The sequence below is a fragment of the Panthera pardus genome, unplaced genomic scaffold, assembly GCF_024362965.1.
Source record: "Panthera pardus isolate Hobbes unplaced genomic scaffold, ASM2436296v1 HiC_scaffold_4, whole genome shotgun sequence".
NCBI lineage: Eukaryota > Metazoa > Chordata > Mammalia > Carnivora > Felidae > Panthera > Panthera pardus.
In genome coordinates this window covers 8584540-8609170 of record NW_026526969.1, presented here as the reverse complement: position 1 = coordinate 8609170, position 24631 = coordinate 8584540, and the positions used below count along the sequence as shown (strand labels likewise).

At 56.5% G+C, this 24631-nt stretch overlaps 3 protein-coding genes across 14 annotated transcripts; 1 reads left to right on the top strand and 2 right to left on the bottom strand.

Annotated features, from left to right (window-relative positions):
* Window positions 1-146: 146 nt before the first annotated feature.
* On the top strand, window positions 147-13657 carry SRRT (serrate, RNA effector molecule). 7 transcript variants are annotated; one of them, XM_053893852.1, is made up of 20 exons: window positions 147-1071; window positions 1328-1467; window positions 5663-5791; window positions 6058-6204; window positions 6439-6651; window positions 8490-8659; window positions 8790-8974; window positions 9187-9285; window positions 9785-9902; window positions 10094-10251; window positions 10560-10621; window positions 10736-10814; window positions 11088-11276; window positions 11576-11749; window positions 11858-12011; window positions 12284-12477; window positions 12658-12814; window positions 13034-13123; window positions 13243-13369; window positions 13474-13657. In XM_053893852.1, exons 2-20 carry the CDS (start codon window positions 1346-1348, stop codon window positions 13547-13549), a joined length of 2643 nt encoding a protein of 880 aa, XP_053749827.1. In that variant the 5' UTR covers window positions 147-1071; window positions 1328-1345; the 3' UTR covers window positions 13550-13657. The 7 variants fall into 7 exon arrangements, with proteins under 7 accessions (XP_053749827.1, XP_053749831.1, XP_053749826.1 ...); XM_053893856.1 differs by having other exon boundaries at window positions 148-1071; window positions 6463-6651; window positions 10097-10251; XM_053893851.1 differs by having other exon boundaries at window positions 149-1071; window positions 10097-10251; window positions 13022-13123.
* Window positions 13533-14809, bottom strand: UFSP1 (UFM1 specific peptidase 1 (inactive)). Its single transcript, XM_019422817.2, has one exon. It carries the CDS (start codon window positions 14251-14253, stop codon window positions 13825-13827), a length of 429 nt encoding a protein of 142 aa, XP_019278362.2. The 5' UTR covers window positions 14254-14809; the 3' UTR covers window positions 13533-13824.
* A 156-nt stretch (window positions 14810-14965) lies between these two features.
* On the bottom strand, window positions 14966-21683 carry ACHE (acetylcholinesterase (Cartwright blood group)). 6 transcript variants are annotated; one of them, XM_053893858.1, is made up of 6 exons: window positions 21519-21681; window positions 20988-21141; window positions 17848-18927; window positions 16997-17481; window positions 16086-16255; window positions 14966-15251 (listed from the first exon to the last, which is right to left on the bottom strand). In XM_053893858.1, exons 2-6 carry the CDS (start codon window positions 21051-21053, stop codon window positions 15130-15132), a joined length of 1923 nt encoding a protein of 640 aa, XP_053749833.1. In that variant the 5' UTR covers window positions 21054-21141; window positions 21519-21681; the 3' UTR covers window positions 14966-15129. The 6 variants fall into 6 exon arrangements, with proteins under 6 accessions (XP_053749833.1, XP_019278353.2, XP_019278354.1 ...); XM_019422809.2 differs by lacking the exon at window positions 14966-15251 and adding an exon at window positions 15258-15973 and having other exon boundaries at window positions 21519-21683; XM_053893861.1 differs by lacking the exons at window positions 14966-15251; window positions 20988-21141; window positions 21519-21681 and adding exons at window positions 15258-15973; window positions 19230-19417; window positions 20526-20633.
* Between the last annotated feature and the right edge of the window lie 2948 nt (window positions 21684-24631).

Here is a 24631-nt window from a genome sequence, read left to right as displayed (position 1 = left end):
GATCCCAGATGACATGATTCCCAAATGGCAGTACCGAGGTCAGAGCCTGGGTCTTCTTGGTCCTAGTCCTGGTTTTTGGCAACTACACTGTACACCCTCTCCCCGTGCTGGGAGTGAGCTGCGGCATGCTCCAGGGAGGCAGCATCTCCTACTCTTAAGCCTCACACTCCACTCCCTGAACAAGGACTTGGGTGTTATCTCCCGGGTGGTGATGCATTTAATCTGGGGCAAGCCAGACTCCCCCTGTTGATCAAGACTTCAACCTATAGCCTATCCCAACCAAGCATTGGTTGGGGATAAGACAGATTTGCCGGTTTTGCTTACAAGACGGGGCGCCTCTGTTGAGATACAGCAGTCACAGGGCTTTGCATATGGCGCATACTGAGGCAGCAAAAAGCCTGGTTCTCTGCTGCACCACAAAATGGTGGGAGATGCTTTAAAATGGTTGCTCCACCCCGCTAAACGCCTGCATTCCCCAACTCCCTGCCCTGCGCCAGGAGGAGAAAACCGCCCCGATGAGGTCAGGAGGCGGCCAAGCAGGCTGGCTGGGGGGACAACTGGACACGAGCTGGTTCAGACCCCGGACACATCCGAGTGACAACGACCTTCGACCTCAACGGGAGGACGCGCTCCTTCACGCCCATAAGGCTCCACAACCCGGCCGAGGTTTCGCTTGGTCCACCTCGGCTCCCGTAATTTCTCTCGTCCGCGCGCAGTTCTCGTTCCAGAGAGCACGCGAGACTTCCGGTCCCCGCCCCTTCCCATCATCCCGCGGTGCTCCCAGCCTCTCGCTGTGTGCTTTAAGTTCCAGTTCAGGCCGCGGGGGACTACTTTGTGGTTGGGGCCCCGTCCCGACGGTGACGCAGGCGCAGCGCGAGCGGCGCGCGCCGACCGCCCATCCCCGGCTGTCCCACTTTTCTTCTCGTCTCCTCGGCCTCCTCGCTGAGAGCCTCGCGTCGCCCTCTCACCGTCCGCGCCGCCCTCGTCGCGCGCCCGAGGCGAGAGGCGGGCCCAGGTCTCCCGGAAAACTAGCCCGCGGGAGCGCGAGACTAACGGCCGCGAAGCTCCCAGGTGGGGGAGGGGCGGGGCCTGGAGAGTCGGGGCTGCGGCGGACGGGAGGGAGGGGGTTCGGGCGGGCGTGGGCAGGGAGTCCCTGGGGGCGAGTGTCGGAGCCGTCCACCTGCGCGGGAAGAGGGCTTGGGATGGCGGGGACAGTGGAAGGCTGGCCTTTGCGGAGGGAGGCGGGCGTGCTGCCCCGGAGCAGCTCTGGATCCTTTCCTGCCCTGGTCATTGTTCCGCACCCTGACCACCCCTGTCCGGGCCCCAGGCCCCCTCACACCGCACCATGGGGGACAGTGACGACGAGTACGACCGAAGGCGCAGGGACAAGTTTAGAAGAGAGCGCAGCGACTATGACCGTTCTCGCGAAAGAGATGAAAGACGTCGAGGAGACGATTGGAATGACCGGTAAGACTTCCTTTTCTTAGTTTTCTCTCCCTATCTCATTCTTTTGCACTCCTCCCTCGTTGCATTGCCTTTATTCGTTATATAGGGCGAACCACATGAAGTCGCTTATGCTTGACCGTTTCCGGTCGGTCAACCTATTCGCTGTTTGCCAAAGAGCTAGCTAGCTATGGCTTGATTTTGAAACGTATATGAGGTCAAAGCAGTAGACCTAAGAGTTGGAGTATGAAGAAGTAATGTTTTTAAAATGCATGCATTTTCTTATTTGTAAATTACTCCTCAAAGGTGTGGATTCATAGGAAGTAACGCTTTCGAATTGACTTAACTTGGAGAGGTTGTCAGATCAGACCGGTTCCCTGGCAAAATATGGTTAAATATCTTGTAGTTGTCTTCCCTAAAATCGGAAAGAGTTCTTTGGACAGTGATGGTTAGGTTAGTTGGTTAGGTTTGACTTAGCTAGTCATTAGTTTTCTGGGATGTTCTGGAGTTAATTATCATTAAGGTGTTTCCACAGAGAGAGGTGATTTCAAACAAACTGATGAAGTTAAGGGCAACCGCGCAAAATTTTGTAAATATAAAGGACACCACGAAGCTAATCAGCAATATCAGTGCTGATGACGCTTGATTTGGAAACATTACCAGAAAAAAAAAAAAAAGGCTTGAGGTGACTTAGTGTAATAGTATTTAGTCATTCAGTGTCATTTTGAAAAAACAGTTCGGGAAATCATTCAATTTGTATCTCTTCGCTGGGGGGACTGTGGCTCTTTGTTTTCCCTGGTTTCTCTAAGAAAGAAGAAAATTAAAATTGTTCTGAATTCTGAAGATAGGTAGGGAGTGTTTGTTGTAATTAAAGAGTTTATCTCTGGAGCTTGGAGTGGGGGGCAAAATGGCCTTGGGTGTGCCCTGCAGAGTGTATGTAAGAGATCATCCTGAAGATGGTTAAGTGTTGAAGGAACAGATCTTAGAACGGAGGGGAGAGTAGAGGTGGAGGTTATATGTCAGAGAGAGCTGCAGGAAAGTGGCCCTTAGCAAGACTTGGAAAGATGATTGAGAATTCCCCAGACACAGATTGAGTGAATAGTCTGGAGTTGGGGACATGACATTGTGTGCAGAAAAGAACCCATAGTCTAGGTTTTTTAGGGTAGTACTTCTCAAAATGTGGTCCACAGACCCTCGGGATCTGTGGTGTTATAACTATATTTTTCATAGTAACTTGAAGGAGGATGGTCATTTTCTCTGTTGGTTCATAGTATTGGGGGGAAAACCATTTGGTGTCTTAGTGCAAATAAAGGCAGTGGCACCAAACAGTTAAAAAAAAAACAAACAGACAAAACGGGTTCACTTAACGTCCTTGATGAAGCAGTAAAAATTTTAAATTCTGTTAAGTTGAATTCTTGTCTATGTGTCTCCGTAACACACGCGATGAATGAGAAATCTGCATGAAGCATTTATGCAGCGTATAGGAGTACAGTGGTTACCTCAAAGAAGAGCTGAGTTTGGAGTTGAACTAACAGGTGTGTGGTTGTTTTGGTGAGATGTCATTTTTACCTGAACGAAAGATTATTGGACAGTGGTTATTCCTGTTTGGGTATTTGAGAGACATTGTTTTGAAAAAAGACTGAGGATCTATGTTATTTCAAGGAAAATTGTTAGCTTTGTTGCCAGTGAGGAAGTGGAACTTGGCAGTGAAAATTGAAATTTTAGAAAACTTTTATCTACCAGTGTGAGTTTGACAGCCTCCCATTACTTTAAGACTTTTCTGATGAGCTAGGTGGTAATACTAATAAATATAATGTTTTGATATTGTATAATGAAATGTGCCAAGATCCATTCACAGAGCAAGATAGAACAATGGATTTAAATGTAGCAGAGTAGAAAATGTTCCTTGTGGGACACCTGGGTGGCTCAGTAGTTAAATGTCCAAGTCTTTTTTTTTTTTTTTTTTTATTTTAACATTTGTTTTTGAGAGGGGGCGGGGGTAGAGAGTGTGTGAGTGGGAGAGGGGCAGAGAGGGGGACAGAAGATCCAAAGTGGGCTCTGTGCCGACAGCAGAGAGCCTGATGTGGGGCTCGAGCTCACAAACCACTCAAGAGAGATCATGACGTTGAGCCTAAGTGGGCTGCTTAACCGACTGGCTGTCCAGGTGCCTTAAACGTCCAACTCTTGTTTTCGGCTCAGGTCATGATCTCACAGTTTGTGATATTGAGCCCCTCCTCTGCCTCTGTGCTGACAGCATGGAGCCTGCTTGGGATTCTCTTTCTCCCTTTCTCCCCCTCCCTTGCTCTTGCATGCACCTGCTCTCTTTCTCTCTCAAAATAAGTAAATATTTAAAAAAAAAGGTGAGGGGGGCGCTGCCTAGGTGGCTCATTCAGTTGAGCGTCCAACTTTGGCTCAGGTCATGATCTCATGGTTTGTGAGTTTGAGTCCTGCGTCGGGCTCTGTGGTGACAGCTCAGAGCCTGGAGCCTGCTTTGGATTCTGTGCCTCCCTCTTTCTCTGCCTCTCCCCTGTTCATGCTCTGTCTCTTTTTGTGTCAAAAATAAATATAACCATTAAAAATAATAATAAATAAATAAAAGAAACTATCTCTTGTCAAGTTTTGGGTAGTATCAAAGAATATCCCTAGTTTCTTGAGAAGACTATTAAAAGGATTCCCTTTTCCATCTGCCTATCTGTGAGGCTAGATTTTCTTCATATTTTCAACCAAACAATGCATTACAGTAGATTGAATGTAGAAGCAAATGTGAGAATCCAGCTGTCTGTATTAAGCCAGGCCTTGAAAAGATTTGTTAAATGTAAAAACAATGTCACGTTTCTCATTAAATGTTGTTTTGGAAAATAGCTGTATTTTCATAAAAGGATGTAATTTATGTTGATATGTAACTTCACAATTAATAGGTGTTAATTTTTTGTTTTAGTTTCTTTATTAATGTTTTTGGTTTTTTTGAGAGAGAGCGAGTGCGAGCGAGCAGAGGAGGGGCAGAGGGAGAGGGAGGCACAGAACCCGAAGCAGGCTCCAGGCTCTGAGCTGTCAGCATAGAGCCCGAAGTGGGGCTCAAACCCACGAACCGTGAGATCGTGACCTGAGCCAAAGTCGGACGCTCAACTGACTGAGCCACCCAGGTGTCCCTTTGTTTTAATTTTGAGTATAGTATTGATGCCATCCACATAAGCAGAAACTCTTCGATGTGCGCAGTAACGTTATTTATTTTTTAAATGTTTGTTTACTTTTGAGGGAGAGAGTGTGTGAGCGGGGAAGGGGCAAAGAGCGGGGAAGGGGCAAAGAGAGGGAGATAGAGAATTCCAGTGACGCTGTGCTGTCAGCGCAGAGCCTGATGCAGGGCTCAGACTCAGGAACCGTGAGATCATGACCTGAGCTGAAACCAAGAGTTGGATGCTTAACTGACTGAGCCACCCAGGTGCCCCTGCACAGTAATTTTAAAGAGTGTAAGGTGGGGATGGGGGACCCAAGACCAAAAGTTGGAAAACTGCTGGGTTAGAACAAAGGATTTTCTTTTTAAGGTTGGGATGGAGGTGGTGGGTGACTAGTGGAGAGGCTGGAATGACAGACACCAGGAGCCGAGGTTATGAAGAGTGTTGTACACTGGCATTTAGCAAGGAAGGGCATGGCTTGATCACCTCTGCGTTTGAGACAGATCGCTTTGACAGTAGAGGAGTGGGAGGGACCAGAGGTGGATACACTGATGTTGTGGTTACAGGAGAGAGGACCAGGGTCAGGGCACAGGGACTAGGGAAGTTGGCGGGCAGGGCAAGGAAGAGGAAAGCCTTGATAGACACTGAGGCAGAGGATTAAGAAACCAGTAACAAACGAGGGGTGAGGGTGACACTTGAGAAGTCGGATACCTGGTGATGTGCTGATACACCCGAGAGTGGGAAACGGGACGAGGAAGGCAAGCTTGGGCTCGAAGTGGTAGAAATGACAGGCTCAGTTCTGACCTGAATTTGAGGTGGCAGTGGCCATCCTAGTGGTGGGTGTTTGGTGCTGGTCTGGAGGAACAGGTGGACAGCCATCAGTGTGCGGGTGACGGCTGAAGCGATGGCGGTAGGCAAGTTTTTTTCTGTTTAGAGAATGGTTTTGTAATCGTAGGCTTTTAGTCTGGTGTCTCAGGATAGGAAGGGCACGTCTAGGAGTGTAAGCCGGCTGTGTCCTCTGACCGTTACTTGTTCTTAATCGCCAGAGAGTGGGACCGTGGCCGGGAGCGCCGCAGTCGGGGTGAATATCGGGACTATGACCGGAATCGGCGAGAGCGCTTCTCTCCTCCCCGCCATGAACTCAGCCCCCCACAAAAGCGCATGAGGCGAGACTGGTGAGGTGGCAACGGTTTCTCTGCCTTCTCTCCTTAGCCTCAGTTCCACCGGGCCTTGGCTGTCTGTTGGCACTTTGGCTGAGGACTGTGTCATTTCCTTTCCTATAGGAAGTTGGAGGACTTCCTATAAACCCCCCTTTTTTTGTCCCTTTAAACCCTTGGGTGAGAGCCCACATTCCGTATGCCCCTTCCTCTGTCCCGTCTTCCTTCGTGCTCTGGAGACATGATGCCCTTCTCTGTCTGACTTTTGTGTCCCCTACCCTCAGGGATGAGCACAGTTCTGACCCATACCACAGTGGCTATGAGATGCCCTATGCTGGGGGGGGTGGGGGCCCAACTTATGGCCCCCCTCAGCCCTGGGGCCACCCAGACGTCCACATCATGCAGCACCATGTTCTGCCTATCCAGGCCAGGTAAAGACCTGGGGTTCTGGGGTTCCTGGGAAAAGGGAGCTGTTAGGTTCGGGGGGTGGATTGGGGTTGCCAGAGACCGCAGCCAGAGCCAGGAAGTGGGTTAGGTACAGAGGGGTGCCTGTGGGGGCGGGAAGCAGTTGGTGCCTATGGTGTGTGTCCGTCGTGGGCAAAGGAAGGGGGCAGCTGGCTACCTCGGCCCCCCCATCCCCCCCACCCTCTTCCCCCACAACCAAGACTTCCTGACCGGGCCCCCCCCAGGCTGGGCAGCATCGCAGAGATTGACTTGGGTGTGCCACCACCGGTGATGAAGACTTTCAAGGAGTTTCTCCTGTCGTTGGATGACTCTGTGGACGAGACCGAGGCCGTAAAGCGTTACAATGACTATAAGCTGGATTTTCGAAGGCAGCAGATGCAAGATTTCTTTTTGGCTCATAAAGATGAGGAGTGGTGAGTGCCCCCGTTTTCCTCCTGTCTGTTCCCTAGCATGTGTCCCCTGGCCCCGCCAGTGGAGCCTGCAGCCCTGTCCTCTCCCATTTTCCCCGATCCAGAACTTCCTGGGGGCGGGGGATGGGAAGGACAACAGCATTGGCTGATGGGTTCTCCTCCTCACTTCACGTCTGCCACGGCCTCCCGCCCCACCTTGCTTCCCCTCTGTCCTCAGTGAGTGGGACACCTCCAGGCAGCTGGCCAGAGCCACCTGTTCCCTTGGGGCAGCAGACAGACTGCTTCCCACTTGCTGGTATTGGGTCATTGTCATCCCTGATCGCCGGGACCCTGTGTGGCTGTGGTTCTCCCAAAAGCAACGAGTGAATCCAGACAAGAAAAAGCAAAGATCTCAGGGTCGTTTGACAGAAAAGAATTTTGAATTTTTTTTCCTTTTGTGGATGTTTTGATTTTAATCAACCATCTTTTCCCCCCTTCCTGCTCCTCCTCCTCCTCATCCTCTTTCTGCTCCTCCTCCTTGAAAAGAGCCAGAACTGGGAACTACACCCGCTCATCGACGGAGCTCGGAGCAAACCCACCTCCACCCCCACCATACCCAGCCCATACATGAGCCCCCTGGGCTGAGCCGCGCTGCCCCGGCCAGGCAGACAGGCAGGGCACCGCTGTGCACAATGCAGCGGTTTAGCTGAATGTGATTGCTCAGGCAGCTAGTCAGTCAGGGCCCCCACCGCGGAGCCCCGCGGGGGTGGGGCATCTGGGCCGGGACGCCCCAGCCAGGAGCCAGCCGGTGGCCCACCTGCCAGCATGGGCCCTGGGCGCGGCTAGTTAAATCTTGAGCTCTGTTTGACCAAGCGGCCAAGGTAAAGATCCTGGAGGTGACGCCTGCGGCTTTCCTTTCCTCTCACGCTCAACTTGTGGTTCTGTTTTGTCTGTCACTGTTCCCTCTTTCTTCTTTCTCTGTGTCCTGGTCTCATTCTCTCATGTACCTTTTGTTCTTTCTTTGTCCCTGTCCTTGCACCTCACTTAACATTTCTTTCCTCTGGTTTTTTCAGTTTCTCTGACCTTTAGTTGTTTTTCCCTTTGTTTTCGATTTCTGGGACTTTCTCACACTTTCCTTTTCTGTTTTTTCTCATACTCCTTTCTTCTGCGCCCCCCCCCCCCCCTCCTATTATAAATGTTTCCTTTTCATGCTCCACCCTGATCCTCCTCCCGCCTCTCTCTCCCCCTGTGGGCAGTACCTGAGGTTACAAGGGCACTTCAGTTTCTCCCTTTGGTCTTTTCCTGTCCCTCCACCATCTCCTTTTCTTCCCGAGGGGGGAGAAAGCTTTTCTGCCTTTTTTGGCTTTTCCTGTCTGGTGCATTTCAGGTTTCCCTCTGTCTTCCACCTAGGGATGGAGGGAGTTGGTGGGAGCAGTCCTTTTAATTACTCTAGTTTGGGTTTTACAAGGAGAGGGAGGTTCTTTGGGGCCTACTATTTCCTTAGCCTTCCTCTTGGAAGCTTTGGGAAACTACACTTTTTCAAGTTAGTGTTTCCCAGAGACTCAGGGCGATCATTCTGCCTCTCTAACCCTGGCCTCTCCCTGTAGTCGTTGCTCTTCCCAAATCCAGAGCTCTTAGTTCCTGGCTCTCCCCCAAATCTTCTCCGAGCAGAACTTCTGGTTCCTTTTGGGGGTATTGGGTGGTTCTAGTGCACCCCTCTCCCCAGTCTTTCTGCTTTCATGGTTTTATGTGGGTGTGAGAGGATGGGGGCTAAGCCCTGACTTTCCTGGGCCCCTCCCCATGTCCTGGCCCTGGCATCCAGTGACTATTTTGTCTCTTCCCCTCCCCACTTCCTTTCCCAGGTTTCGGTCTAAGTACCACCCAGATGAGGTGGGGAAGCGTCGGCAGGAGGCCCGGGGGGCCCTGCAAAACAGACTGAGGGTATTCCTGTCCCTCATGGAGAGTGGCTGGTTTGATAATCTTCTCCTGGACATAGACAAAGCTGATGCCATTGTCAAGATGCTGGATGCAGGTGTGTAGATTGGGAGGGGAAGAGGGTGTCTGGTAACCAAGATCTTGGTTGGGAAATAGAAGTCCATTGACAAACCAGAGGCAGAAGGTCACAGCCCTGGGATTGTGACCTCTGCTCCCTTTGTTGGCAGCTGTGATTAAGATGGAAGGAGGGACGGAGAACGATCTGCGCATCCTGGAGCAGGAGGAGGAGGAGGAGCAGGCGGGAAAGCCTGGGGAGCCCAGCAAGAAAGAGGAAGGCCGGGCTGGACCAGGCCTGGGGGACGGAGAGCGCAAGGCCAATGATAAGGACGACAAGAAAGAAGACGGCAAACAGGTCTGCGGGCTGGGCTTGCTGGGTGCTGCCTGTGAGCACCTGGGGAGGAGAATAGAGCAGCTTCCGTGGTGGAGGTGGGGGGACCGGAAGGTTGTATCCTGGGTCCAGGGAGAGGTGGAGGCAGACTTCTGGGCTCAGCTGTAGGGGAGGGGCGGGGCTCTGATACAGATTGAAGGGAAGATTGACATGCCTGTGATTGTCTTTACCTGCAGGCTGAAAATGACATTTCTAATGATGACAAAACTAAGAAATCTGAGGGTGATGGGGACAAGGAAGAGAAGAAAGACGACTCTGAGAAAGATGCCAAAAAGGTAGGGTAGGGGCACCTGGTGACTCAGTCTGTTGAATGTCCAGTTTTGGCTCAGGCCATGATCCTGTGGTTTGTGGGTTCAAGTTCGCATCAGGCTCGCTGGTGTCAGCACAGCCTGCTTTGGATCCTCTGTACCCCTCTCTCTGCCCCTCCCCGCTTGCACTTTCTCTCTCTCTCAAAAATAAATCTTAAGGGCGCCTTGGTGACTCAGTCAGTTAAGCGTCCAACTTCGGTTCAGGTCATGATCTCACAGTTCACGAGTTCAAGCTCCACGTTGGGCTGTGTGCTGACAGCTGAGTCTGGAACCTGCTTCAGATCCTGTGTCTGTCTCTCGCTGCCCCTCCCCTGCTCGTGCTCCGTTTATAAAAAAATAAAACATTGAAAAAAATAAATTTAAAAAAGTCTTAAAAACAAAAGTAGGGTGTTTCTTGCTCGGGGGTCAGTGTCAGGACTGGGGTCCTGGCTATCTGACTCCCCTTGTCTTGCTGTGCCTCTCACAGAGTAGCAAGAAGCGGAATAGGAAGCACAGCGGTGACGACAGCTTTGATGAAGGCAGTGTGTCCGAGTCGGAGTCCGAGTCCGAGAGTGGCCAAGCTGAGGAAGAGAAGGAAGAGGCTGGTAGGTTTTATTTTCTGTTTCTGTTCCATTCTCTTCCTACTGAATAGGGGTAGGGGAGGTGACGGTGGGTGAAATTGATAAAGGAGGGGGGGCCTTTGGGGAGATGACGTAGCAGGAGTTTGACAGCTTCTCTATCTTCCCTTTCAACATTGACAATAAAAATTCACCAACTCCCACCGCTTCCTGCATAGAAGAAGCACTCAAGGAAAAGGAGAAGCCCAAAGAAGAAGAAAGGGAGAAGCCTAAGGACACTCCGGGGCTGGAATGTAAACCCCGTCCCCTCCATAAGACTTGCTCCCTGTTCATGCGCAACATCGCACCCAACATCTCGAGGGCAGAGATCATTTCTGTGAGTGGGGAGAGCGCTACTGGGGGCAGGAATGGCATCCGGGCTCCATCTTTGGTGGTGGGAAGAAGGTAATCTGGCTCTGCTTCTAACACATCCCTATTTCTCTAATAGGGAAGCCCCCTTCTCGCGGGCCTGTGTCTTTTGTGGGCAGGCCCTGGTTGCATCATTGCTCTTAACGTCCTTTGTTGGTTTTTCCTTGCTTGAGTAAAGATTCAAAGACAATTTTAGGGTTCTGAGGACATGGGGACTAGAGGAAGAAGTGTAACGTTGACTCGCTCAGTGGGGTTTCTGTTCCTCTGCTTTTCCAGCTTTGTAAAAGATACCCCGGCTTCATGCGTGTGGCACTGTCAGAACCCCAGCCTGAGAGGAGGTGAGGAATGGAGAGAAGAGTGACCCTGGATACCCTGGAGATAAGGTGCAGGGGAGCGCTAATGGCCAGCATCTCCTCCACCAGCCAGGATTATGCTGACCCTTTCTTTTGTAGGTTTTTCCGCCGCGGCTGGGTGACGTTTGACCGCAGTGTTAACATCAAAGAGATCTGTTGGAACCTGCAGAATATCCGAGTAAGTGCGGAATGGGCTCTCAGTTGCACACAACCTCGGATTCCTTTGTTCTTTGATTCACCCGTCGAGCCCCCTATTTCATCCACTCAGTCTGCTCACATTAAGAATATGCTGTTGTCTCTGGGCTGGGCTCTGGGGCTGTTACTGCGAGTAAGACCTCTCTGGTCCCTTTTCTCCGTGAGCTCAGTCTAATCACTGATCTAATTAGTAGGCCAGTCTTTGAGTTGCTGCTTTTTGGGGCAAGTGTGTTGGTAAGCTTTTTGTTCCCTCCAGCTCCGAGAGTGTGAGCTGAGCCCTGGTGTGAACAGAGACCTGACCCGTCGAGTCCGCAACATCAATGGCATTACCCAGCACAAGCAGATCGTGCGCAACGACATCAAGTTGGCAGCCAAACTGATCCATACGCTGGATGACAGGACCCAGCTCTGGGCCTCTGAGCCTGGGACACCTCCTCTGCCAACAGTCAGTGACTCCCCGTGGAACTCTTTCAAAAGCAGTCATGTCGTCTGCTTGGGCACCTCTGGTCTTGTCTCACTTGATCTGTAGTGTTGACCCCTTGTACTTGGGCTATCTGGGCAGCACCTCCAGCTTCCAGCAGGACAGGTTGGCATTAGTGATGATTTGCTAGGGATAGAATGAATAAAAAAAGACAAACAATGAAACAGTGGTAATAGGCCCAGCGAACCCTGGATTCCTTTCTGCTTCACGTGAAGAGGTTCCTGGGCTTCTCTGCCTCACCTGTTCTTTTTCCTCCCCACCAGAGTCTGCCCTCCCAGAACCCAATCTTGAAGAATATCACGGACTATCTGATTGAGGAAGTGAGCGCGGAGGAGGAGGAGCTGCTCGGGAGCAGTGGGGGGGCCCCCCCTGAGGAGCCCCCTAAGGAGGGGAACCCGGCAGAGATCAACGTGGAGCGGGATGAGAAACTGATCAAGGTGCCCGCAAGAGCAGAGTGTGGCAAGAGCAGGCGGGCAGGATCCTCCTGGTTTAGAGCATCGGAGGGGCAAGAGTGTGGTGAACTCACAGCTCCTCATTTCTCTTAGGTTTTGGACAAACTCCTCCTCTATTTGCGCATCGTGCATTCCCTGGATTATTATAACACGTGCGAGTACCCCAATGAGGATGAAATGCCCAACCGCTGTGGCATCATCCACGTTCGTGGGCCCATGCCACCCAACCGCATTAGTCATGGAGAAGGTGGGCTCCCAGCTTCCCCAGTCCTGATTCCCCTTTGGTTTCCTTTTCTCTTCAGCTGCCTCTGGCCTTAGATGTGTTTGGATAGCAGTGCCCTACCACCCTCTCCTTTTATCCCCTCCTTTTTGATTGTTGATGCCCAGCGTGGGGCTTAAACTCACAACCCTGAGATCAGCAGTCACGTGCTGTAGTGACTGAGCCAGCCAGGTGCCCCTTATCTCTCATTCCTTGCTTCTGGCTCCCCTTTCCAACCTGTCGTCTGTTCTAAACCGCAGTGCTAGAGTGGCAGAAGACATTCGAGGAGAAGCTGGCTCCACTGCTGAGTGTACGGGAATCTCTTTCAGAGGAAGAGGCTCAGAAGATGGGTCGCAAAGACCCTGAGCAGGAAGTGGAAAAGTTTGTCACCTCTAACACTCAGGAACTGGGCAAGGATAAGTGGCTATGCCCTCTCAGTGGCAAGAAATTCAAGGTCTGGGATGTTAGGGAGTTGTGCGCTAGACCTGTGGGAGGAGGGGGTGGAGCCAGAAGCCTCCTCAGGCCTGGGGAGGAATGGGCTCTGTGGAATAGGTGGGGGGGGGGGGGGTGTGTGTGTGATCATCCTTCCACGTTGCTTGCCGTGTTCTGACTGACCCTTTTCCTCTTTACTCAGGGCCCTGAGTTTGTACGCAAACATATCTTCAACAAGCATGCAGAGAAAATTGAGGAAGTGAAGAAGGAGGTGGCGTTTTTTAACAACTTTCTCACTGATGCCAAGCGCCCAGCTCTGCCCGAGATCAAGCCAGCCCAGCCACCTGGCCCTGCCCAGAGTAAGATACGATCCATGAGGGTCTGCCACATTCCCTCTACCTTGACTACTCAAGGACTCTGGTTCTCATACCTTGTGGTTCTCTGAAAACTTGTATCCCACTCTCAGGCCATATTCCTAAAAGCCAGTTGTCATTCCCCATTGTCTCCCCTCCCCCCCCCTCCCCCCCCCCCCCCCCCCGCAGTAATTCATGTTCCTGTCCATGTTGTACTCCCCCCAGGCCTGACCCCGGGACTCCCCTACCCACACCAGACTCCACAGGGCCTGATGCCCTATGGTCAGCCCCGGCCCCCCATCTTGGGCTATGGAGGTAAGTATAGGAGGGACATGAAAAGGCTTGGTGGATTATGAGGGGCTGGGAGGAAGGGAACTTAACCAAGGTGTAGTTGAGGTCACAGGTTTTTGACTCAACACTGATCTTGCTCATAGCTGGTGCCGTCCGCCCTGCAGTCCCCACGGGAGGGCCTCCATACCCTCATGCCCCCTATGGTGCTGGTCGAGGGAACTATGATGCCTTTCGAGGCCAAGGAGGTTATCCTGGGAAGCCTCGAAACAGGTGAGAATGAGCTAAGATGTGATGTGCAAGCTTTCTTGCCCTCTTTAAGCTCTTTTAGGGACCTTCAACTCTCCTTCCATCTTACCTCTTTTTTTCTTTCCCAGGATGGTCCGAGGAGACCCACGGGCTATTGTGGAGTACCGTGACCTGGATGCTCCAGATGATGTGGATTTCTTTTGAGCTTTTCCTCATTCCTCGTATCGTCTATACTTGTGACTGCCTCCTCCCATCCAGTTGAGAATTTTTTGTACGTTCAACCCTACTGCCAATAAAAGCACTTCCATAGTGGCTGACTGTTTATTACATACCACCCCAAATTCTACCCCCCCCCCCCAAAATGGGCTCGGGCCATCCATTTTATGGACTTCAAAGGCCCAGAGTAGCTTTTACGTTTCACAAAGGGGGTAGGTGACTGTGTTTGGGGCCAGAGACCTCTCAGTTCTGGGACCTTAGCCTCAGTCCAGTGCGTGCTGCTGCTTTTGGGAGTTGCGGCTGGTCAAACACAGGTTGTAGAAGGAGTTGTGGTCAAAGGCTGTGCCCACCTCTCTCCATCCCACCCACCCAGCAGCCTGTAGTTCACTAGGGTTTTTCGCGGCACCCCAGAAGTGAGGGTCCAATATCAGAACATAGGCTTCCGTGCCTGATCCCAGGCAAACGCCCAGCAAGGCCTTGGACTGGGCGTCCGCATCCCCCCCAACCATTACAGGCCCCCCGCCCCCTGCGAAGTGGGAGTAAAGCCTCTCCAGTTCCCCCTGAAGCCCTGCTCCACGGGGTATGTGACATAGGCGCCCCTGGGGCCCTCCGAAGTGGTCGAGACAGAGACTGGCTTCTACACAACCGATCCAGCTCTGGGAGCCCCGGAACCCGGGGGGCTTGTCGCCCATGTCCTCCAGGGCCGCCTGCACTTCGGCCAGCCCGGGCACGCCCGCGGGCCGACCCTCTGGCCATGAGCACAGCGTCTGCAGGGTGCGGTAGCCGCAGCCCCAGCCCCGGTCGTCCAAGCCGTCGCAGCCGTAGTGATAGTAAAGGTAGTGGCCCGAGAGGAGGGCCAGGCGAGCGGGACCGCGGGCGGGCGGGGCCAGGCCCAGGTGGACGTCCTTCAGCGGCTCCAGGGCGGTCGGCGGGCGCGGCGGTGGCCGAGACCAGGCTGATGTGTCCTGGCGGCGCGGAGGGAACTCCGGCTCCAACTCTCCCTCTCCACCCTGGGTGTTGGGCTAGTCGCAGGCAGGACCGGCGCGCGGGCTCTGCGGACGCTCTCGCCCGGTCTCCGGTGGCGGCAGCAGAGGCGCGGCCCGCGTGGGCTGAGAAGACAGCGATCCCCGAGGCTCCCACAATGCACCGCCGCACGGCCGTCGTGGTTACTGCGCGGGCGCGAGCCCCGCCCCCTGGGGCGGGGCGGGGCGGTGGGAGCGGGCGCGCTCCGCCCCACTACAGAGATCCGCAAGTTCACCTGGCTCTGCACCCGCCCCTCCGTCTACTCAGTCCTGGTGTTTGAGGCCCTCTCCCCGCTCCCTATTCGTGCACACTCCTGTGGCTGTAACAGTTTATTGGCAGCCCAGAGGGGCCAAGGCACCGCGGGGGGTTGGGGGGATGGGTGGAGGGGGGCTCGGCCCGAAACATGCAGAGGACGGGGAGCCTCCGGGGAAAGTCGGGGAGGAGGGCTTCTCTGTGTTATATCCCAGCCCTTAAATAAATAGTATATACAGCTAGGGGGCCGGGCGGGGCGGGCAGGGCGGGGAGACGTGGGGGTCCAGTCTGGGTCACAGGTCTGAGCAGCGATCCTGCTTGCTGTAATGGTCAAACTGGTTCTTCCAGTGCACCATGTAGGAGCTCCAGCGGTGGAACTCTGCCTTCCACTGGCGCTCCGCCTCGTCCAGCGTGTCTGCGGCCAGGGCGCCCGGCAAATGGGTTGGAGGAGGACAAGGGGAAGGTCGGGGAACGTACAAGGTGGGGGGCGTGAGTTCAGGAGGATACAAGGAGAACGCAGGATGGCACGTAGGACGGTGGAAAGAGGACCAGAAGAATACGCGAAAGACGAAGACCAGAGGAAGGATGAGGGTGGAGGCGGAGCCAGAGAAGGATGGCGGGAAGGAAGGCGGAGGGAGGAGAAAATGACCGGAAGATAGGGGGGCAGCAAGGATCAGAAGAGGGAGGATCCGTGGGTTGGTGGGGAAAAGAGAAGAGACAGAAATGGTTGACGGTTATAGCCCCTCAAGGGGGTGCTATCTAGCTCCTGCCCCCCCCCCCCCCCCCCCCCCCGGCTCAGGCTCCAAATAATTCCATTTAAACAACAGAGTCGTGTGGGTCCCTGAGACGGGTCATAAGTCACCACCCCCTCGCAGCACTGGCCAGTTTGAGTCTCTCTGTTTGAGGAAGGAGGGTGCGCTGGGTCGGAGATCCCTGAGTGGGGCCCTTCCCCACTGTCCGACCACTCATTAGAGGAGGGGCCCCCTGAGGCCGGAGGGATAAGTGGCCTCGGTCACAGCCGCAGGAGTCGGGAGAGGAGGAGGAAGAGGAGAAGGAGGGGCAGGGAAAGGCCGGGCCTGGGCCTCGGGGCAGCCTCCCCGTGGGCGGGGCCTGAGCAGGTGCTGGGAGCCTTCGAGGCTGGGGGGGGAGAAGAGAGGGGTTACACCCGGCCCGCTCCCACTCCCCTCTCTCTCTTCACTCCCCCTTTCTGCCCTCTCCCGCCAGCCCCTGCCCGCTGGCCCCTGCCTACCGGTTGCGCTGAGCAATTTGGGTAGGAAGCGGTTCCAGAAAGCGCAGGCCTGGGCGCGCAGCCCTCGCCGAACCTCCAGCGGCCGCAGGTCCAGGCTCACATACTGCTGCGCGCCCGCCGTGTATGGTGGCCACTGCGGGACTTTGGGGTCTCGGGGGTCATTGGGGTCCCTTCGGAAGGAAAGGGCAGGCTCAGCCTGGGGCAAGCCTGCCTCCCCCTCCCCTGCCCTTGGGGCTGTGGCCTGGAGACCCAGAGCAGGAGGAGGCGGGCTGCTTCCTGACCTCCCCCCACCCCCCGCCGTGCCCTTTTTTGCTCCGTGGAGAGCCCATCCCCTCCTTCCCACCACCGCCTTAGGCCCTCCTTCTGGTCTCCCGAATCCCCCATCATCCGGAGCCATCCCTTTCCTCTGCCCTCCCTCTTTCTGCCTTTCCTTGTTTTACCCCCCCATCTTTGTCTTTGTTTCTCCGCTTAAAAAACTGAGCCCTTACTATGTAACCAGGCCCAGTCCTCTTTCTTACAAACATCTTGTTTGCTTTTGCCAACACCCTTGTGCTGTCCGATTTCCGGTCCCCTTTTTGGGACAGGTAAACTGGCGTGTGAGTATCCATGCATATGTGCATGCCACACAGCTGCCACAATCACCACTGGGCCGATTGAATCCAGTTCTGTACAGCTCAAGCTCCTCAGTACTATGGTAACTCCTTTGTCTCCTTGTCTCTCTTTTCTTTGCTTCCCTCCCCCTCTGTCCTGGTCTCTTCAGGAGCTGCCTCCCTGCTGTCCTCTCCAGTCTCCTTTCTTTTGTGAACTTTCCCCCCCTCTCTGGCCCTGTCTCTGCTTGTCTGCCTCTCCCTGTGTCCCCTGCTCTTGCTTCCCTGGCTCCCGGAGGCCCTCCTCCCCTCAGTACTACTGACCCTGTGCGGGCGAAGTTGGCCCAGTATCTCATCAGTCGCTGAGCAAAGGTTCTCTCCTCGGCGGTATAGTTTAGCGAGGGTTCCAGGGGGAGCCCAAAGATGAACTCGATCTCGTAGCCATGGGGCACCCCCATCCAGAGGGGCCAGGAGAGCGTAGACGCACGGTGTTCAAAGATGTAGGCATAGACCCGAGCACCTTGGGCAGCCAGTCGCCCAGCCAGCTGGGCCACGGGGCACACGACATTGTGATCGCCCACCACATCACTCATGGCCTCTCTCAGGCGTGCGGGGTCCTCAGGGTTCAGCCAGTCTGTGTAATGCAGGACCACAGCCTCGGCAGCTAGGTCACTCGCCTGGGGGACCCCGACCCTCACCCCGGCCAGGAACTGGGCCCGGCTGATGAGAGATTCGTTGTCTTTGCTGAAGCCTGGGGCCCCGTAAACCAGAAAATAGGAGCCCTCATCCTTCACCACACCCACCAGCACCTGGGGGGACAGGATGGAGGAAGGGGGCGGGGTGGGGGGGGGCACAGACAGACAGGCAGACAGAAACAGATGGACAAAGAGCCAAAGAGAGCAATAGTTATAGACCCAGAACCACGGAGGAAGAGACTATAAGGTTGGGGAAGGGACAGAGAGAAAGAGAAAATGTACCCACGTTTCCTTTTCTCTCCGTCCCACTGACCACCCTGGGATCTGAGGTCTCAGGGAGGAGGGTTTGGCCAGGGGCCAGAAGCCCAGGCCTTTGGGAGTTGGGTCTTGAGGTGCCTTCATGCCTGGGTCCCTGGGGGTGTGGGGTATGGGAGAACAGGCCTAGAGGAGTCAGCTCCACCCCGTCCAGCCACTAGTCACCTGCAGGCCGTGGAAGTCTCCAGCATTGATGAGGGCCTCGGGTGTGTCACTGAGGAAGTCTCCATCCACCACGGGCACGAAGGAGAAGCGGAAGACACTTTCCTGAGGCAGCACGTGCCACTCGTGGTCCACCAGATCCTGAGCTGGCCGTGTCCTCAAGCAGGCGACCAGCTCTGTGTCATTGCCACCGGCACCGCCGGGGGGACAGCCTACGAGGCGTGCCAGCAGTGTGGCCCTGCGGCGGGCCTCTCCCACACCCACTGTGGCCCAGGGGCCATTGGGTGCACCACTCTGCAGCACAGCCCTGTGGAACAGGCCCCGGCTGGGAGGCGACAGCAGGTGCATGCCCACTGAGGCGGCACCGGCGCTTTCCCCAAACAGAGTCACTGACATTGGGTCTCCTCCGAAGGTTGCCACGTTGTCCTGTACCCACTGCAGTGCCAGCCTCTGGTCCAGTAGACCCACGTTGCCTGGGGCCTCCCGGCTCCCTGGTAGGGCCAAGAAGCCAAAGGCTCCTACCCGGTAGTTCATGGACACCAGCACGGTCCCCTCAGCCTGGGCCAGGAAGCGGCCATCATACACGTCCAGGGAGGAGGCCCCACTGTAGAAGCCACCCCCGTAGATCCAGACGAGGACAGGGGTGGGGGACGCAGGCCGGGGGTATGGTGTCCATACGTTGAGGTAGAGACAGTCCTCACTCAGCTCGCGGTTGGGGTTCCACATCTCGGTGCCCTCGAAGCCAGGGTACAAGGTGTCCACATATTGGTAGCAGACACTTTGGAAGGCTGTGGCGTCCAGCACCCCTGGCCAGGGCCGCTTGGGCTCCGGTGGCAGAAAGCGACGGGGGCCCACAGGTGGCTCTGCGAAGGGGATGCCCAGAAAAGCAGAGACAGGGCCTCCAGGGGCCATTAGGCGGACACCCCGCAGCTGGCCCCCACGGACCGTCACCAGCAGCTCTGGGTCCTCAGCCTCTGCCCCTCCTCCCAGGAGGAAGAGGAGGAGGAGAAGGATTGGGGCAGCCAGGGAGGGCATGTACAGGGGACACCAGGGGGGCCTCATGGCTGCCAGGGCAGGCAGGCTCTGCTGGGAGAAAGAAAGGCAGAGGGTGAAGGCCGGAGGCTGCCAGGAGCAAGGAGATTGATTAGGTAACACTCTTACCCAGGGGTTATCACTGAGCTGCAGAGGAGGTGGGGCAGGTTGGGAGAGAAATGGAGAGAGACAGGCAGAGACAAGGACACAGGCAGACAGGGAGAAGCAAGAGGGGACAGAGACAGGCACACAGACACAACACCCAGACAGATGAACGCAGGGAACCCAGATGAGGCCAGAGATGGGGGCAATACCTTCCCGAAGCTGCCCCACAGAGGGCCCACCACCCTCACCTCCTTCCCCCAACGGGGTGGACTGCGTTGGGCCCCGCGTGAGCAGTGTGGGCACCCACACCAGAGACCGCAGTCCACACACAGGCCACCCGACAGGGGCGGGGCCCTCACTGACGGGAGGCGCTGATGGGGAAGCTTGCGGTGGCGTGAAGGCGCAGGCTCTCTGGCGTTGGCCAGGGTCGGGGACCCTGGGGGGTGGGTTGGGCATTCAAGGGTGTGGGAGCTGCAGGTCCCGGGGCACCCCAGATCCCGCTTACTCCACACCCTGCCCCACCCTGCCCTTCCTCATCCGCTGTCCGGCACGGGGTACCCGTGGGTGCCGGTCAGCTGCGCACTCGCCTCGCCCAGCCTCAGGGAACAGGCTCGTCAGCCCCGTCCCCCCCCAGGACTCGAGTCCCCCATCCATCCGATGCTGAGGGGCACGCTGCCGCCAGTGGGGGGCAGTAGAGACCGAGAAAAGGACGGCGCTCCCCGCCCCGAGTCCGGGAGCCGGGAACTTGGGGCGGGGGTCTGGAGGCTCGCGGGCCTTGCGGAGGGGTCTGAAGGGCGAACCCGGACGCCTGTCTTCTCGGAGCTCCGGAGATCCCCGGCTGCAGGGGCGAGGGGGCTATTTTGGGGCAGCAGCTGCTGCGGTTCCGGCATCTCCAGCCAAGGGATCAAAATTCCCCGGGTCGGAACTCCCCCCCTCTCCCGGCGGTCACCTCTCACCCAGCCAACACCCGCCGCCCTGCGGTTGGGGGGTGGTGGTGGTGGTGCTGGAGATTAACTAGGAAACCCGAGTGAGGCTAATTATAACTCGGGGCTTCCGCTGAGCCTCCCCTTTCCCCAAAATAGAGACGGAGTCCCCGTGGGAGGGGGACGCCTGGGCCCGGAAGGGGGCTTCGGCTGGGCGCTGCGCAGGGGCGCTGCGGTTGCGGGATCTGGAGGGGGGGCAGCCAGCCCGGCGCCAGGAACCTGCGCAGCTCGGGTTCCGCCCCAAGCAGGGGGCGTCGGCCAGTGGTCTCAGACTTGGGCGGGCGGGGGAAGGGACGCTCGGGGGTCCCCACAGGAATTCCAGAGCAGAGGCGGCGGCCGGCCCCGCGGGGTGCAGGCTCCCGCGCGGGCGACCGTAAGTATTCGGCGGAGAGGCAAGAGTTAAGGATGAGTGTGGGGCGGCGGGGGGCGTCGCTGGGCAGGCCCGGGGGCGCGGGGGGCGTCCCGTTTGGGGGCCTGGATCCCTCCGAGAGCGCACATTTTCCCCGGACGCGGAATGGGCCGCGGGCCGGGGGAGGGTCCCGGCCGAGGCGGGAGACTCACCTGAGGCGGCCGAGCCGGGCCGGGCCGGGCCGCGCCGGGAGCTGGAGGCGGCCGATGTTCCCCGGCGCAGGCTGAGCCGACTCTGACAGCCGCCGCCTCCGGCCCCCCGCACACACCCCCTCCGGGCCGCACGGCGCCCCCGCCCGCCCCCGCCCCCGCCCACTGTCTCCGCCCCCGCCCCTCCCCGCCTCCGCGGGCTGCCACCTGCCCTCCCTCTCCCTCCCTCGGAGCCGAGACCCGGAGACCCCGGGGCCCAGACGGGTTCCAGTGACAGACGCCGACAGACGGACAGACACACGGTGACACGGCCGAAAGACCCGCCGCGGCGGAGCAGACACGCACAGTGTCAGACGGACAGAAGCTGCGGAGACACACGCAGACGGACACTCGCATGCAGTGACAGCTCCAGACAGTGACCGACATTCACAGACGGACGGACACACACTCGGACACACTGACAACCTCAGTCAGGGCTGGGGCTGAATAAGTGAACATCCTTGGCCACGACACGGGAGGTGGGGGTGGCATGGGAGGACTGGCACGTTGCAAGTGTGGCTGAGGACCCCCTTAGGGGAGAAGAGGTGACGTGCAACACTCCTGGGGGATGAGGGCACACCTGTGGGAATGAAGATGAGACCATGAGATCACGAGTGGAAATGAAGGGGGGGCCCACGGAAGAAGACCCTCGGGGGGGGGGGGAGGGAGGGGTGACTCGGGGACACCCCAGAAGGCCAAACGTGGTGGCACGCGCAAGGCTGCGGGGCGAGGCCGCACTCCGCTGCCGCAGTGGAAACTTCCGGAACCCCCGCGGGTGGGTTTGCACTGGTTCCCTGACGGGTGACCTGGGACTTTCGTCACCAGGGTCCGGTCGGGGCATGACATCACCAGACCAGGCTCTCATTGGCCGCCGCGGCCAGCAGGTGGGAGCGGCCTGGACCCGGAGCCCCCAGCCTGATCGGTAGGGCCTGAGCCGCCAGGACCCCCACGACCCACCCTCCAGAGGGTCACCCATGGGAACAGTGCGGCCGCGGCGGCGTCCCCACGCCCGAGGTGAGGGTGGCAAAGGCGCGCCGCGGTGTGCCCGCAGGAGAGCGCCGCGCGGAGAGGCCTTCCACTCCCGGAGCGTTGGGCTCAGACGCCCACGGCCCACTGCGTGGGAGACCGGCCGGCGCGGGCGAGCGTCGGGGCGTGCGTGCGCGCGGCGGTGCGGGGTGCTGCGCGGGGCGTGCGGGCGCGCGCACGTTGACTCGGGCGCCCAGCGCCCCGCAGCGTCCCGGCCCGCGGCCGCCGGTCCGCTGCAGCTAGGGGTCCGCGTCCCCGGGTCTCCGGGGTGGGGGGGGCGGTCCCCCGAATCCAGAGACGTTCCCTGCCCCGGGCCGCGCAGTCCTGGCTCTCCAAGCTGGATGCCCCCTCCTGCCTCCCTCCCCCGGCGCCTGCCAGTCCCGCGGGAAGCGACCGCCCCAGGCCCGGCGACCCGCGCTGGGTCCCCTCTCCGCTCTCGCACGACGGCCGCCAGGTGGCGCCAAAAGGAGCCTCTTCGGGCCTCGGAGACCGGGATGGGGCGCGGGGTGCGGCGATTAACCTCACCACGGTCTGTTCCCACCGTTTTCACTTTCCGCCCTTCGCTCTTTACGCACCCCGAATACCCCGCGTGGACACCGAGGTTCCCTACATCCGGCTTTCAACGTCCTGACGGCCCCACTGGTGGAGAGCTCCCCATGGTTCCAAACCACGTCCCCAGTTCCACTGCCTAAAGAGCAGGCATAGGGCTGCGGGTTTGGGTAAGGGGCAGAAAAATGGACAGTCGGTGTTGCTGAGGGAGAAAAGACTCCGAGGCAGGTTTCTGAGCGTAGGCGTCTCACCTGACTTTTCAAATCATGAGGCCCTAAGGAGGTCAGGGACCACGTTAGTTACGAGCTAGTGATACCTTACGTGACTCGGAAGGTGAAAGGACAAGGCACGGTTCGTGGGGTCGAGCCTCGCGATGGGCTCTGAGCTGACAGCGTGGAGCCTGCTTGGGAGTCTCTCTCCCCCTCTCTCCCTGCTCCTCCCCTGCTCGTGCTCGCTCGCTCTCTCCCTCTCTGTCTCTCAAAATAAATAACAAATAAACATTAAAGAAGGGGAGAATGTCTAATCAGAGGAATCTGCAAGTCTGCATGGAGTCCTAGGGCATGCAGTTCCTGGGCCTGCGTAGTCCGTGCGGCTAGGGTTCTATCGCTGCAAGAGGATCTGAGAGACGTTCTGAGGGGCCACAGGTGTGTCCTCAGCCTGAGGTTTGTCCCAGGATTGTGAGGATGGAGGAGGCCATGCAGATTGTGTCCCATCTCAGACAGTCTTTAAATTAGCAAGGAGCCGCCTGAGAGAGCCAGGATAGAGGATCCACATGGCAGTGGAGTCAACCTTGGCCTGCAGGTCTTGATTACTGGGTTCTCGCCCAGTGCTCTGCTGTCAGGGAGACTTCTGGGATGTCCCACTCCTCGTCGGGCCTCAGTCTCCCCATGTGTAAAATGGTGGATTGGACTTGAGTGTACATCGGAATCACGAGGACCACCGGCGGGACTGATCCATCTGGGGTTGGGCGGCGTCCTTAACGTGTGCGGTTTTAGTAAGTCGTTAGGACAGTCCCGTGAGGGTGGTCTGAGGCTCACATGAGGAGCATTCTGGACCAGGTGTCCCCACACTCAGTCCAAACTGACCTTTTGAGGACCAACAGCCTGTGTGGGTCAGAAGAAGGTGCTGCTGGACAGTCAACAGGTACATGGGCTAACAGGGACGCCCTTGGCCACAAAGGGAGATGGTCACAGATTTGAGCCTGTTCTTAAAAATGGATAGAAATTTCAGGAACATTCCTCTTTTACCTTGAGCTTCTCCCTAACCGTTAACACAGGGACCTCACCTATCTAGCCATGACACCTTTTCCTATATGGTTCGACATAGTAACCTCCCCAGCGTCCTCTCTGACCCCACCCTCCACAGCTGTCACCACAGGGGTGTCCTTGATTCTCCCACGGAAGAATCTGTTTATCCAGGAATCAGCCTTGCGTCTACCACCCGTCACACACACTGCACTTTGGTTTATAGTGCATTGGCCAGAACTTAATCCTAAGGTCATAACTGGCTACGCCAGATGGTCAGAGATGTAGTTTTTGTTCTATGTATTCACCTAAAACTTGTCGGTTCTAATACTAAGGGAGGAGAGGGAGCGGACACTGGGGGATAGCCATCCTCTGCCAAACCCCACGATGCCTGCCTTTGCCTCCTTTAGTGTAGGACTGAAACACACTTCTACTTTTTAAAAAATGTTTATTTATTTGTGAGAGGGGGAGGGGCAGAGAGGGAGGCGGACAGAGGATTGGAAGCAGACTCTGTGCTGACAGCCAAGAGCCCGACTCGGGGCTCGAACCCACAAACCACGAGATAATGACCTGAGCCGAAGTCGACGCTTAACCGACAGCCACCCAGGCACCCCTGAAACACACTTCTAAAATGCAATTTGCAACAACGTGGATGGAACTAGAATGTATTATGCTAAGCGAAATAAGTCAGAGAAAGACAGCATATGATTTCACTCATGTGGAATTTAAGAAACACAACAGATGAACATAGGGGTAGGGAAGGAAAAATAAGGTAAAACAGAGAGGGAGGCAAACCGTAAGAGACTCTTAAATACAGAGAAGGAACTGAGGGTTGCTGGAGGGGAGGTTGGGGGGGGGCATGGGCTAAATGGGTGATGGGTATTAAGGAGGGCACTTGTCGGGATGAACACTGTGTGTTATACGCAAGTGATAAATCACTAAATTCTACTCCTGAAACCATTATTACACTATATATTAGTTAACTTGGATTTAAATAAAAATTTTAAAAAAGGAAAACAAAAAAGGGCTCAACTCTGGCATGGCACCCCCAACATCTTCTCTCATGAACACCACCGCACTCTGTGATTTTTGTGGGCCGTGACCCCCTGCTCCAGCTGCTTTCCCACGGAAACGACTGTTTCCCACGCCATCCGCTGGAGGGCGCTGGTCGGGAGGCTGAGGCCCTGCTGCTGCTGCTGCTGCTGCTGCTGCTGCTGGTGGCGTTGAGCGTCTTCGTCGCGAGCTTCCAGA

Coding starts and splice junctions, on each gene's coding strand:
- SRRT (XM_053893850.1), top strand. CDS start 1,346: ATGGGGGACAGTGACGACGAGTACGACCGAAGGCGCAGGGACAAGTTT. Junction 5,792..6,057: donor AAGCGCATGAGGCGAGACTG/GTGAGGTGGCAA, acceptor CCCTACCCTCAG/GGATGAGCACAGTTCTGACC. Junction 6,205..6,438: donor GTTCTGCCTATCCAGGCCAG/GTAAAGACCTGG, acceptor CCCACAACCAAG/ACTTCCTGACCGGGCCCCCC.
- UFSP1 (XM_019422817.2), bottom strand. CDS start 14,253: ATGGGCGACAAGCCCCCCGGGTTCCGGGGCTCCCAGAGCTGGATCGGT.
- ACHE (XM_019422809.2), bottom strand. CDS start 21,053: ATGCCACCCCCACCTCCCGTGTCGTGGCCAAGGATGTTCACTTATTCA. Junction 17,482..17,847: donor GAGACTTCCACGGCCTGCAG/GTGACTAGTGGC, acceptor CTGTCCCCCCAG/GTGCTGGTGGGTGTGGTGAA. Junction 15,974..16,085: donor CAAATTGCTCAGCGCAACCG/GTAGGCAGGGGC, acceptor CTCCCCCCCCAG/CCTCGAAGGCTCCCAGCACC.